General features: G+C 38.6%; 1 protein-coding gene and 1 pseudogene across 2 annotated transcripts in view; one reads left to right on the forward strand and one right to left on the reverse strand.

Moving 5' to 3' along the window:
- LOC144664840 (uncharacterized) overlaps nucleotides 1-14,954 on the forward strand; it is a 181,182-nt pseudogene that overhangs the window by 12,518 nt on the left and 153,710 nt on the right. The gene's annotated exons all lie outside the window — the stretch shown is intronic.
- On the reverse strand, nucleotides 581-3,218 carry LOC144664753 (octopamine receptor beta-1R-like). Its single transcript, XM_078525959.1, has 2 exons — nucleotides 1,462-3,218; nucleotides 581-1,428 (listed from the first exon to the last, which is right to left on the reverse strand). The coding sequence occupies exon 1, from the start codon at nucleotides 3,133-3,135 to the stop codon at nucleotides 2,053-2,055; it is 1,083 nt and encodes a 360-aa protein (XP_078382085.1). The 5' UTR covers nucleotides 3,136-3,218; the 3' UTR covers nucleotides 581-1,428; nucleotides 1,462-2,052.

The following is a 14,954-nucleotide window of genomic DNA, read 5'->3' on the forward strand; positions in this document are numbered from 1 at the left end:
TGACCCATGAAAAGATTAACAAGAACGGGAGCTACGGGGGCAATCCATAGCTAAACCATCAACCTGATCGTGATACGTGCCTTTGAAAATGAAATGGGTTTCAGCGGTGGCAAATAGGAAAAGTCTTTTCAGGTCAGAAGTGCTTAGTTTGATGCCAGGGTTGCCTTTGGTAATGTAGTCGACCGCCAGGTCTATTCATTCATTTCCCTTTTAACTTCGAGCAACCGGAATTCCAGCGCCTGAGAACAACTATTTTAAAACTATTCAATTACCAAGAGTTATAAACATTTTATTTATTGCTTATTATACAGTATGAATATAAAGAAAACTCATCATTTTCAATCCGGATCACATCAGATTCGTTCCCAGTCCCTACTTATTTGTTCCTCAAAGGAGATGAAAGACTGGGGAGAAATGATTTCATGGTGAAAATTGCCTTCCCTTGATCCAATGTTTTCTAGTCAAATCCAGTCAAATCCGTCTCAGAAGCGACTGGGAACGACTCTGAGATCACATAAAGTTAATTTCCTACCAAGTTCTCACAACTAACATTAAAAAAAATTATTTTTAGAGTTTGGGACTAAAGATGTTAACAAAAATTATTTACCGTAGGTAAATATTTTTTTTTAACACAAAACCTGCACACAAAACCACGTGCATGCGCGCACACAAAACCGCTGAAAATATACGACACCTAACTAAGACAAACGTCTCTCTAAAAGGGATATCTGGAACTGATGGTCCCTGCCGCACTTCACGCATTGCACAATAGCTAAACTCCAAAAAAGGACAACGGACACTTTGAAACAGTTGACGGATTTTTAAACATTGCCTTGTGGCTTAAAATATTTCTGACAGAACGTACAACAGATGTTAAATATGATTCGGAGAGAATATTTTGAGAAGTTATTCGTTGTAACTCTTTTAGTAAACACTCATTTTCAGACGGTTCGTTTTATTAAGTGAAACTTGTCAACATTCGACAAATGGTAAAGAAATCGCGATTGCACTGTAATGGTGTTATAAATTTGAGCTGAGAACAACTATTTAACTCCGGCGGAGGGGGGGGGGGGGGGGTATTCAATTACCGATAACTATAAACATCATTTTATTGCTTCTTATAGGGTATAAGGATAAAGAGAAATCATCAACTGCAAACAGTTCTTGATTTCCAACCAAAATCTCATAATCAACTTTAAAAGAAATGCATGAAGAAAAGTAAGGAGATTAACATTTCGAGATTGGGATTGAAGATAATTATTTACCGTGGAGAAAGACTTTTTCTGGCATACATTTTTCCAAGAAAAAAATCTTCTATTGCTTGTATCAAACAATTTATTTTGTACACAACCTTTTAATTTTGAAATTGAAAATTTTAAACGACGTTTTATTTTTTTGTGGATTCTTAGCTACGGGCTACAATGTAAACTACCTGGGTACCACAATAAAGCCGACGCGCACTGGCGGGATACCGGTACGTGTGTTTTTACCCAATAAAGTTGTTTATGGTAATTATTAGAAAGGTGAGGCTAAAAACTCGCCACAATTTTATGAAAGTGCTAAGAACATGCATCAGCACTGACATTGTGAAAGAACTTTCAATTATTTTCCTACCTGTCGTTAAAAATTAAAATGCAAATTCAGTATGAATGGACGACAATCGATCTTTGTTCACATTCAACCGGAATAAGGAACGAACATTGTATTCGCCTGACAAGAAAGTGTCACGAACGTGTTCAGTCTGAATGAATTACAGAATATTGATTAACTGAAAAAACCACTGTATTTTTAAGTGCATTAGAAAAATTAGACTTAACGCAATAAATGGGCGTTCATCCTTATTTCTAACTGAAATAGAAATTCGTGTACAAAAAAAGAAGAGTCTAGTTAACAAAGTTTTCAATCGCGATTCGTAAGGGTAACTTTCAATGTTTACACTGCAAGTCTGTTTAAATGTATTTTTTCCAGTATCTCTTAATACAAAAGAGAAATTAACACTTGCAAATTTCTCACGTTAGACCAGATGTCTTTCACTTGCAAAAAGCCACAAATTCAGGAGGGAAGATTTAAGGTTGCCATCACGACCGAAGGTGTTCTGCTGCCTTCGATGTCTCTCCTATCTCCGCTCTTCCTTTTCCATTTTAATGTTAATAGCCTTCTGTATTCTCTGCGATAAGAAGAATTAGCGAAGCCGTAAACTAGGGGATTAGCCGCGCTACTGAAACTGCCAAAAAATGTCCATAGCAGTTGAACTTCACGGGGGATTTTCCACCAATCAATTGCGAATGCTTGAATAATCTCGATGACAAAAACTGGTAGCCAGCTTAAGACGAACATTACGACTATGGCAAAAAGAGTTATTGTTGTGCGCATTTCTTGGGAATTTACTCGGGATTTTAGTCTTAATCTTGCGCTTTGCACATTTAGACTCGGCGCGACTCGCGTAAAATGCTCCCCAACCGCACGGAAAATTTTGAAATAACAAGTGAATATTACAACCGAGGGAATAACGGCAAAAAATAACAACAACAGCCCTCTCAATATAGCTGGGTAGCTATTGTGCTCCATAGCTGCGCCCTTCCTAAAAATGACACAAGCCGCTTTTGCTGGATTAAATGTCGCGCTGAAAGCCCCAGTCGTCAGTGGAACAGCTAAAATAATTGCGCTTGACAACCATAGAGCAATCAGCGCTCCAACTGTCTTTTTCACTGTGAAAAGGCGTCTGTACTTGGCCGGTTTCACGACCCGGTAAAATCTGTTGAGCGATGTCAAAACGATCGTCTGAAGCGATACGAAAGCCAAAAAGTAGATGAAAAAACATTGAAGTTGGCACGCAAAGTCACCGTAAATCCATTTTCCTTGAACAAGTGCGCCACATGTAAGAGGCATACAAATTGCTCCCATTAGAATATCAGCCACGGAAAGCGCCAGTATTAGTATGTTTGTAATGCTACGAAAAGATAAATTCTTCAGCAAAACAGCGCAGAGGAGAAGATTTCCGAATAAGGTTGCAACGTTGATGAGTAGGAAAAACGAAATTTCGACAATGGCTACACCAGTCGAGCGCGTTTCCAAAATCTTTGCGAAGCTGGCGAAGTGGTCTTCGATGTTTTCTCCAGAGATGTTCTTCGGCATGTTTTAAACCTCCACGAATTTTTTCTCTGTAGCTTTTTTACTTTCAGTTCAATATGGCAGCTTGGAGTCTCGATGTCAATCAGTCGGAGATTGAATCCGTTTGTATGTCTGATGTTATCACACTTGTTCTAAAAGCCCGTTATGAATAAATTAGTATTATGGACAGTTTGGTTTTTTGTTTATTTAATCTTGTGTTCAGCGGGGGTTTTTGACGGAATTCTTTATCATGCCTTTTCCTTCATGATAAATCAAATAAAAAACGGTCTTTTTTAATAAGTAAGCTTTTTAAGAGGGCGTCTTTCTTAGAAACACCCACTCAATTTTGCGTAAAAATAATTTTGCCTGAAACTCTGTCAACTGAAAGACTTTACCGAGGTTAGAACTAAAACAGATTTGTTTGATTTGAAATGATATTCTGGCCGCGTTAGGAGCCATAAAATATTTTCTCTTGTCAGCCCCCGTCACAACGTCTCGAAAATTGAAAAATAGGCACTTTTCGTAACACTGTAAAATATTTCTTTCGCATTATTTAGCCGCAAATTTTATATCAACTTGCTCATAAACCTTTCTAGTTTTCCAAGAAAGTCACAATTTGCCTCTCAATTCTCCTGAAAAGACAAAATGGAGCGTAATATGACCACTACAAATCGCCTTCGAGCGAAGGCTGTAAATTGGCTTCGATTTAGAGGCTATTTTTTAAATTTTGGGACCAACCTAATACTTCTAGCCTATACAGCCGACTAGAGTAGTCGTTAATCTGCAAATATGTGCAAAATCCCATGTACGTTTTCAATATTTCAAAAGTTGTGACCGTTTTTATCAGCACATGTACCAGCATTTTCGATTTTTTAGCCTATATTGAAATCGAACTCTCTCGAGCAGATTTTGACACACATGCAGCCTACCTGCTTCTCATCTCGGTTTATGTCCAACGTTAGACGCTTAACAATCCCCAGATTGCTAAATTCCATAATAACTCCAGCAAATTGGTAGGTATTGCCTTCAAAACTTGAGCACCACAGCATCTATCGAGTCCCTTGTTGGCGAGCGAAAGCCTGAATCCAAGGCTACATTTCGTACTAAATAGCCCATTGAACACCGTTTCAGAGCCGTTTTTCTTCAAGAATCAGTCAAAAGACACCCAAGACTGTATAGAGAACATAGCCGCGATTGAGGTTGAACCGAAGAAACATCACCATTTACAGCGTACACTCGACAATATCGATATGAGCTCTCCGCAGAGGTCCGAAAATGGGGAGTCCTGATCGCTTGTGCCAACAAGGCAATGTTCGGACCATTATTTTTTTGGAGGGGGGAGATGAAAAATATTGAAAAAAAATTTTTGCAAGGCCTGAAAGACAAAATAAATTTTTGCAAACACGATATAACAAAAAATAGTAAGATTTCGAAAAAAAATGTTTGCAGAGGTGCGTAAACTAAAAAAAAAAGTTTGCAGAGGAAGATTTTTCATCCCCCCTCCCAAGAAAATAATGGTCCGTCCCTTACTACAATATATAATTTTTTTAAATCAAAATTTGAAACACGCATTTCGATTTTAAATAAATCAATCCTATACAAACAGGATGGACCCTAAGCAAACCGAGGAGCAACTTTAGAATCGCAGGTTAAAGAATACCTTACGGCACGGTTTACACTAGGAGTATAAAGAACTTGGCGAAAGGCGGATCCTTTCCCATAGGTGTACAGGCCGGGGGGGGGGGGGGCAGGGAGGGCTGCAGCCCCCTCAAATTTTGGGCTACTCAGATTTTTTGGGCAGCAAGAGAAATTTGGGCAAAGCCAGTTTTTAAAGAAGTTTTTTTTTTCGAAAGATAGATATTTTCTATTTTAAGGGATCATTTTTGATATATATATACATTTTTTAATTTTTTACTTTGGGCACTGTACTGCAAATATCTGTCACAGTTAAACACCTGATATAGAAAGCTTCTCTGTGTTACTAAATTTTATAAAATCGACGGAGACATTCTGGAAGCCGAGCAGAAAATGTGCGCGATTTTCGTCGTGTGTGCGGATTAGGCTACATGTCTGTTTCAGAAATGCAAGAGAATGATCTATTTGATAAGTTTTCAGAGTTTCCTTACGTTTTTCATATCCGTGAGTGATACCTGCTACATCGTGTTCTGCAGAACGATCATTCAGTGCGTTGCGCAGATTGAAAACTTACCTCCGCCGCATGTGATGGGGCGACAACGTGTCAGTATGGCCAATTAAAAAACAAAAACAAAACAAGTGTTTCTCGTCCCCGCCCGCTTCATTTTTTGGGGCCGCCTCTCTTTTTTATTTTTGGAAAAATTAGAACGAACAAAAACCAACAATGTTTACTTTCACTTTGTACGGAGTAAGACATGGCTTTTGTCTGCGTTTAAGGTCGCGGGGGACACCTTAGGCTCATCATTATGCATTTATTTAAAGCGTATGCACGAAGTACAACGACTGACATCGACAACTTTACGAGATATTTATGACTGGACAAAAATATGGGCGGTGCGCGTGATTTGTAAAAAATTCCTGTTTCTTTGATATTTTAACCAATTTAAAACAACACTTAGCGATATACGTTCAAAGATTAGGAAGTCTTTGAGCTTATTTTAATTCATTTAATTTGAATATTTCTGCAACTCAGAGTAAACACAAAAACTATTCGGCATAAACAATCGTGTCCTTTATAAAAACGCATTGTTCTCACCATAAAAGCGTGGAATATAATTACCATAATTACATCTCTCCTTGGCAAAATGATCGTATTTAGGTCGGGACACCTCGGAAATCTCAAAGTTTGACTTTTCCGACAATTTTTGGCAGAGAATACAGCACGGATACATAACTTCATGACTTGCCACTGCAGATAGGTAAACTATGAATACTGTAGTGTGTCATAACAAAAGCGGAATTTTAAAAGAGCGCTTTTAGAAAGAGGTAGAAGACATTAAATTCAAATTTGCGCACTTAAACCGCCATAACTTGCTGGCAAACTTTCAATTAAAAAATCCGCTTTTGTTATGACACTCTAGAGGTATTGACTGATTAGTTTTTGACAAGATCACAGTGTGCTGTCTCCTACTCGTTCCACAAACTCTGCCACAAAATCATGTTTTTCCCAATTTGGCACTAACGAGGCTATTACATCGCCGTTAAATGCAATCTACCAAATAAAAGATGACATTCACAATCTTTCATCATTTCTTTATGTCTCTGTAAAATTGGAGCTTAATCGCACCCATAACAGCTGAGAAATAAGCGTTTTAAAAGATGCAGGTCAAGCAAAATTTCTCTTCATGAATTTATTCATGCTGTTGGTATCCCCCGCGACCTTAATACAAACTAAGGCCCAAAACTTTAAATACTTGTTACACTAGGTCCGTACTGGATAGGTCAATTACCTTGCAGGGTTTATTTTGGAAGTTCGCTTCTGGCCTGGAGAATTTGACGATGGAGGAAAAAACATTAGTGTCACCAATAGGTGTTTAAAGCGCTAGAGCGATTGACACTTAATACAAGTTTACTACTTCTACATCAATATTCACATATTCGAACAACACAGGTATGGAATACAACAAAATAATAAATAATTAAAAAATAAAAAAAATGCGCCCGGCCGCTCTCCTTTTTAATAGAAATCGGGACGAGAAACATTTGTTTTTTTTTATTTTATTTGGCCTAAATTATTACTTGCCATCGCACTTATTAGCATTTAATGGGCATGTTCTAACTCTGTAGTCAACAATGACATGGATTGTATGGTTGATATCTTCGGCCGTCGAAATGGTAGAGACAGCTATTTCTTTTAACGTGCTGTATGAGCTCAAATGATAGATTCTTATATAAGAATTTTTCACTTCATTTGAAAGCCTATGTTAGTGCTTCGAATGAACTTTGTTTCTTCTAGACTGTTTCGTAAAAATTTGGGCATGGAACTTGCGAGAATCTTTTTGGGCAAATGTCTCACCGCCCCCCTGGCAAAAATTGCCCGTACGCCTATGCCCTTCCCAAGTTGCAGTAGACATGCGAAATGCCAAAAATGAAGACAATGAACGTATGTTTACAAGAACAGAGTGGCTGACGAAGAACCAAATCCAGCGCCTTTTCTCCCGACTAACAGCAAAACGTCGCAAGGATCAGGGTGTGGTCGGAATGTCACCCGATGACGAGGAAGATGTCCAATGCCTCCAGGAAAATTCCGACAGACAAGTTCTGGTAGATGAGGTTAATAGAGAAATCAACGTCTCGCATCCCATCTGCTACGACACGTATGACCTCTGTGAACGTTACCACAGCAACACGCTTCAAAAATTCAATGTGGTCATGCTGAAAGCCACCTGTAGCCACTTTGAGATTCATGTAAAATCAATAAAGAAAAAAAAGCAACTTCTGATAGACAAGGGGACGGATATGATTCGTGAATGTGTTTCTGACTAAACCATGTTAAACATCCCGTAAGAGTAACAGACAGTCGTTGAGTAGTCTTAGCTCCATGCCTTGACATAGCTGTGCTTATATTACGTTCTACGTTTTATTAAGTCCTCTCATCCCTCTCATCAAAAGGCAGGCAGGCTAAGAATACTACATCCTATAAGTGGTTTTCACTGTCACGCCGCCAAAAATAAAACCAAAACTATTAAGTAAAAAAAAAATATTGCAGGTTATAGAAAACTGCTAGATAAACTACCGTTACTTGTCCAAGTCTCAGATCTGTACATTATTCTGTACTCTAGTTATCCGTCAAATTTTTCACGCAAATTGAAGAGCACAGAATGTGACTGGCATTAAATTCTGCTACAAATCCGATCACCCTCACGAAAAAGTAAACATTCAAATAAACTCTTCCCGCAAAACCTCAACGCTCAAGTGTCCAGAGTATTAAAAATGGCAAGATGAGGATTTTTTTTTAAGAAAACGTGACAGCCTTCTGGCGGCCATCTTAGGTCTTGTGTGGCGTGAACTCCGAAATTCAAAATGCTATATATTACAGTCGGCCGGACTCCAGATCGAACTGTCCGCGGTTCGATTTTGGCCAGCGTTGCTGTATTGTGTTCTTTAGCAAGTCAATTTTCTCTCATAGCGCCTCTACCCACCCGGGTGTATAAATGGTTACCGGCAAAATAACTCTGGGGGGGGGGGGGGGGGGACTGCGATGGACTAGCATTCCATCTAGGAGGGAGTAGAAAATTTTAGCCGTTAATGCTATCGAAACCGGGATAAGCTGTGACAGTATGGGCCGTTTGGCTCGAGGCTTCGCTTTTAAAATATATTTATTTATAGGATTGATTTCTTTAAAACTCGAAATTGCGCATGCTTTCCAAATTTTGATTTAAAAAAATTATAGTGACATTCCTTGTTGGCACAGCGATCAGCGGTCCTCCATTTATGCGGACCTCTGCGGAAGCAGCACAAAGTTCGATATTGTCGAGATGTACGCTGTAAATGGTGATGTTTCTTCGGAATTCAGACCTCAAATCGCGGCTATTTCTCTGAATACCATCTCGGAGTTTTTTGACTGATTCTTGAAGAAAAACGGCTCTGAAACGGTGTTCAATGGGCTATTTAGTGCGAAATGTAGCCTTGGATTCAGGCTTTCGCTCGCCAACAAGGGACTCGATAGATGCCGTGGTGCTCAAGTTTTGAAGGCAATACCTACCAATTTGCTGGAGTTATTATGGAATTTAGCAATCTGGGGATTGTTAACCGTCTAACGTTGGACATAAACCGAGATGAGAAGCAGGTAGGCTGCATGTGTGTCAAAATCTGCTCGAGAGAGTTCGATTTCAATATAGGCTGAAAAATCGAAAATGCTGGTACATGTGCTGATAAAAACGGTCACAACTTTTGAAATACTGAAAACGTACATGGGATTTTGCACATATTTGCAGATTAACTACTACTCTAGTCGGCTGTATAGGCTAGAAGTATTAGGTTGGTCCCAAAATTTAAAAAATAGCCTCTAAATCGAAGCCAATTTACAGCCTTCGCTCGAAGGCGATTTGTAGTGGTCATATTACGCTCCATTTTGTCTTTTCAGGAGAATTGAGAGGCAAATTGTGACTTTCTTGGAAAACTAGAAAGGTTTATGAGCAAGTTGATATAAAATTTGCGGCTAAATAATGCGAAAGAAATATTTTACAGTGTTACGAAAAGTGCCTATTTTTCAATTTTCGAGACGTTGTGACGGGGGCTGACAAGGGAAAATATTTTATGGCTCCTAACGCGGCCAGAATATCATTTCAAATCAAACCAAATCTGTTTTAGTTCTTACCTCGGTAACGTCTTTCAGTTGACAGAGTTTCAGGCAAAATTATTTTTTACGCGAAATTGAGTGGGTGTTTCTAAGAAAGACGCCCTCTTAAAGTTAAAATTGTGTGCTTTGCATCGAAGCTATAACATAAAAACTAAATGATTAGGTTAGTTTCTTAATTTTCTGTTTGTATGAGCCTAATATCTGCTAAAAACGTAAACGTCGCAAATGAAAAGAACACAGTTTAAAAATGATACTAAAAGGAAACGCAAATATGTTCTTCGGAAATTCTGATCTGATATAATACTAATACTTAGTGATATTTGTTATTTATACCTAAAAGCCGGGCTTGGCGTTAAATTCAAAATATAATTGCGAGAGAAAGAGGTAATTTTTAAAGGGGAAAGCTTTTTTTCAATAAGTAATCGTGCAGATCGAACCACGTTTTTTTGAATTGGCATTTGTCAATGCATTTTCGCACTAGGAAGCTTTTTCACCTAAAGCGCATACGTTCTGTAATTAGAATTGGATACTCAATCTCAATCAATTGGATATTCAAATAAAGTGAAAAGACAGGTTATTATATACGGACTATAGTAGTCTCAATGGACAGAAAACCCATTAGAAGCCACATAAAATGTGATTATCATAAACATTGTATAAATATATTGGAAATAGCAGGCGCAATCATGTTCTTCAGAAAGTCTGATATAATATATTCATGTACTTGGAGACATTTACTATTTGTATATAAAAGCCAGGTTTAGCATCACATCTATAATATAATTTCGATAAATAGGAATTATTTTGTTTTTAATCTAAGCGAATATTTACGTAATCGCCCGGATCGAAACATACTACGGTTTTTAATTGGCATATATCGCTACAGTTTTCGCTCCAGGAATTTCATTCACCTAAAGCGTAAACTTTCTTGAATTAGAATTAGACACTCGATTTCGATTCAATTCGATATTCAAATAGAGTGAAAAGAAATAAGGTAAAAGGCAGGTTATTTGGCGGCCAGCCAAACTGAAAGGGACGGAATGTATAATTAGTCTGGAAAGAAAGCCCATTAGCAGCCATATAAAAGGTGATAAAAATTATGATGGATTGGAAATAGCACGACGGTGTTACAAAAGAAAAAGCAATTAGCAAAAGAGATCTGAAATGGACGTACAATAAGGTGTAGAAGGTACCAGTTTTAGCGGTGACTAAACTGATCAGTTTTGCTTTTACAAACGAAGAGCGCAATATGGTCCTCAAAAAAGGAAATATCGGACCACCTAAGACGACTTAACTCGTCATAACGCAAAAAGCCAGCGAGCGCAAGTAAACAAAAACAAACATCCCTGATATCCCAGAGGGAAATTTTGAAAAGAACCCCTAAAAGAGACCAATCTGGGTGTGGATCAAGCCTTTCTTGACCCCTAAAAGATACTAAAAAGCTAAGAATAGAATTTATATTTCTATATTTCTTCGTGTGTTACCCTAAACGAGCCCATTATGGCTAAAAAATATTGGCGTTTTGCTCGAAACACCCTAAGCGAGACCAAAAATCCGAAATTTACACCCCTAAGTGAGACGACGAGCACCCCCGTCACTTTCATATGGGAGTCCCCCCTTCCCCCCCCCCCCCGGGCTTGTCACCCATACTACAAAATTAAGCTCGGCAATATGAGCTCAAAACTGGTTGTGTCGAGTGACAAGCGCGAGAGGCGACAAGGCTTTTAAAAATATCATAGTGTGACGTAGAAGTCCCTAGAGGACGCCGAGGCGATAATTGCAAGCAAATGCCGAATATTAACACATTTAAGATGAGGCAAAATAAGGCCAAGTAAGAAAAAAAAAATACAAATGTTTCTCTTCCCCGCCCGCATCATTTTTGGGGCCGCCTCTCTTTTTTATTATTTGTTATTGAAAAAGTTGGAACGGACAAAAACCAACAGGCGTTATACTTTCACCATGCACGTAGTTAAACGTACGTTAGTTAAATTGTGTAAGACATGGCTTTTGTCTGCGGTTTATTTTTAAAGCTCGCTTCTGGAAATTTTACGATGGAGGAAAAAACATCGATATTCGAACAATACAAGTAAGGAACACAACAAAATAATAAATGAAAAATAACCAAAAAACGCCAGCCCGCTCTCTTTTTTTATAGGAATCAGGACAAAAAACATTTTTTTTTTTTGCCATTATGCCAGGTTTTCATGCAAAAATACAAGAAATCTGTCAAAATAAAGTTGGTTTTATCATGGCGATTAATCAGGTAAAATCTCCAATTTGAACTCTCCAGATGGGCTCTTTATTGTTAAAATACAGTTTACTCCAGAGAAAAGATGCTTTTTACTTGATTCGATTGTTTGTTTTCAGGCCTTTGATGCAGTTTTGAGGTAAAACTAGCTGCTGTTCAGAAATAAATTAATGCTTAGCGGTCTTTTTAAGGGACAGATGTTTATGGCTGGTTTAATTTTCATATCACATATCAAAGGATAGTTTGTAATCTCGCACAATCTTGATAATCTGTGCTGATTTTGTCTTGTCGCAGATAACGATTTTTTAGAGTCATCTTACCGTGACTCTCATTCTGTTGAAAGCAAATAAAAGTCGGCAGAAGGAAAAATATTGTTAGTCATTCTGGTGTCTGGTTAACATGTACATTTGCGTCCTCAGATCCTTTTTAATCAGAAAATAGTAGCTTTGGGATTATAATGGGTCTGGTTATCGAATTTTTCAATGGCCCATTTTCGTCCTCAGGGCCGCTCAGTCCCACTTAACCGGCGGGGCCATTGATCAAGGAACAGGAGGCTCTGAGGACACATGATTTGATTGGCTAGATTTTAACAAAGCAAATTTTAAATCCAGCCAATCAAATCAACCAATTTAAACTCTCTTATAACTCCCTTTGTTAAAACCTAGCCAATCAAGTCATGTGCCACCGATCACATCACCTCGTTCCCAGGGTCTCTCTTTTCCACCCTCCCCACCCCCCGTACAAGAGAAACGGCGAGGGAACGAGCTTTCAATCACATGCATAAAGCCTGCTGTTGTAAGCCTTTACCAAAAATATCAGCAACTAAAATTACAAACAGAAAACGCTAAAGTGGATGTTCGCCAGTGATCGCTGTTTGCATGTTACTAAAAATCAACGGAAAAAATGAGTGAATCCTTCTAAATTTCACGACTGCTAGTGGCCGTTTAAAAAAATGCACTTTGCGTTTGTCTTGAGATAAAACAGCAAAATAATTGCGTTATTTGTCAACAATTAATCTCAAAAGCTAAATGGATTTTTTTCGGACGCGTACTCTATTATTGCTGGAGTACAAGAGGTCGAATTCTCGTCCCCAAAGCTGCTGGTTTTTGGTGTAGTTATGCAGACCACGTGACCAAAAGAAACGAGAGCTATGGGGTGGGGGGAGGGGAGAGAATAAAGGAGTTGTTGTTTTAGATCCAGTTTGCGCTTGATCGTGCGCTTTGCGCTGGCTGTACCATTCTCGTCTCCGTAGCCCTTTTGAATTCTCTTAGCCGGTAGGACCTTGGCACGAGAAACAAAGGGCTCTGGAGCTGATAGGATTTTTTTAATAAATTCGAATTTTTTTTTTGATTTTCTGTTTCAAACAAAGAAATCTTGAACGGAAGTAAAAAACGCTATGACTCTCTCACACAGTATATAGAAACATCACGACTGCGTACATAAAGTCCGGAAGTCCAAGAATCTAGGACTGGAAATCCTGTGTCTCCAGATTCACCGCGGTCAAACGTCTCAGGCAGTTTTTCTTTCAGCTTCTTTCTATTTCGGGGAATTTCGTTTATATTAAAGAGCAAGTATGAACCAGGATAAATAAAATAGTTTCTGAGTAAAAATATATATCTATTCCCTCGAATAAGAGAGTATTTTTACTTTTTAAACGCTCTGCAACCGAACCTTATGCTTTGACAAATGGCGCCGACAAGTCAGTATTCACTTGTTTTCGAACACGCGGAACTATTTTAGTAAAGCTCCAAAAAATTTAGAAATATTTATGAAGAGACGTGTGTCGAAAGCCTTCTGTAATTTATTTATTTATTTCAACCAAAAAATTTAGTAAACCATCAGAATACCGGTTAAGTATCGATCTTTGAACAGTGAAAATAAGAACCTTATCTTTGAAGTACTTTTCTTGTTTTTCACATATTTCTATCGTTTGACCAATCTCGAGCCCAGAGTCCGTCTATGTCGGTCAGCGGTACGGGACGGACTCTGGGAAACTGGAATTGATCAGATCAATTTCAGGTCGATTTCAGGTAGAACCTTGGTCTTCCGGTTTTTATTGCGCATGCTCTCAGGTCTAAGCGGAAGTAAATTTCCCAGAACGGAAGTAAATCGAGAAAGTTGAACTATTTCTAACACAGTATCGACAGAACTGGTGTTTATCGAAGCAACAAAAGTAACAAAAACGTTCTGCAGTTAACAAAAGAGAGAGTTAACAAAAGAGCGTCTGGTGTTTTGATTTCCGTTAGTCTCTTTCTTGAGCATACTGCTATATTCGTTTTAAATCAAAGATCTTGTTTGCCTTCCTGGATTCCGCCTGTGAAGACTGCGTGCGTGTGTCAGTTGTTGTTTTGCAGACGACGGCGAAGAAATTTACATAATGCACAACGCACGGACAAGCTATTGCCGTATGTTGATAAAAAATTTTGTTTGGCAAGTTTCGTATATTTCAGAGGCTTCTCGCTAACAGCGCATCTTTTCATGATAGATTGCACGTTCTCGAGCAAATATTTTTTTCCTCGTCGAATGGCGGTAATATTAATAAAGACGTTTAAGGCCACACCGGTCAACGCTATTCAAAAGGTATAATTAACATTTCGGCGACTCAGCTCGTGCACACAATTCACGCAATTCACGTGCACACAATTGTATAATTTCCTTTTTTTCAGCTAAACAACAACGCGTAATGTTCAAATTCTGCGTTATTAGTTATTACTTTGAATCGAGCACTGTCTGCAATATTCAGTTTTTCAACCGTAACGGAGATTTGAATGAAAACAGTAGTTCTAGCGAGATTTGTAAGTCAACTATAAATTGAGTTTTCAATCGACCTTGTCCTTGGTGACGCCGTCATTGTTGTTTTAAAACTCCGTTCAGAATTGACTTTTAAAGGAAGTCCTTTTTTATTCATGGTATCTTTTGAGTTCAAAAATGGTAGAATTAGAAAATACTTCATTTATGTAGCGCCATATCACGAGTTCTTAGGTGTTTTACAAAATTAAGGTGATACATCTGAACATTTGACCATGGAAAACAAAAAATGTTTTTCCAGGGTTTCCGGTTTGGTTTACTTCCGGGGAAGATTTTCAGACTTCCGTGTTGATTTCTATTGTTCTGTGAGGACCAGTAGGACACTGAATTAAAATTCAGTTTCCCGGAGTGAGTCCCGGCGACCCTACCGCTGACCAACCGCTGACGGATCGCGGAGCCGTGGGTCACTCTGGGCTCGAGATTGTCGTTTGACCGCCGTCGAGTCTCCAGAGCCCTTCGTTTCTCATGCCAAGGCTGAAGGCCCCGCCGGCTAAAAGAAGCGAAAAGGGC

The sequence above is a fragment of the Oculina patagonica genome, chromosome 9 (genome assembly GCF_052425735.1).
Source record: "Oculina patagonica isolate OP01 chromosome 9, crgOcupat, whole genome shotgun sequence".
Classification (NCBI taxonomy): domain Eukaryota; kingdom Metazoa; phylum Cnidaria; class Anthozoa; order Scleractinia; family Oculinidae; genus Oculina; species Oculina patagonica.

Coding starts and splice junctions, on each gene's coding strand:
- LOC144664753 (XM_078525959.1), bottom strand. CDS start 3,135: ATGCCGAAGAACATCTCTGGAGAAAACATCGAAGACCACTTCGCCAGC.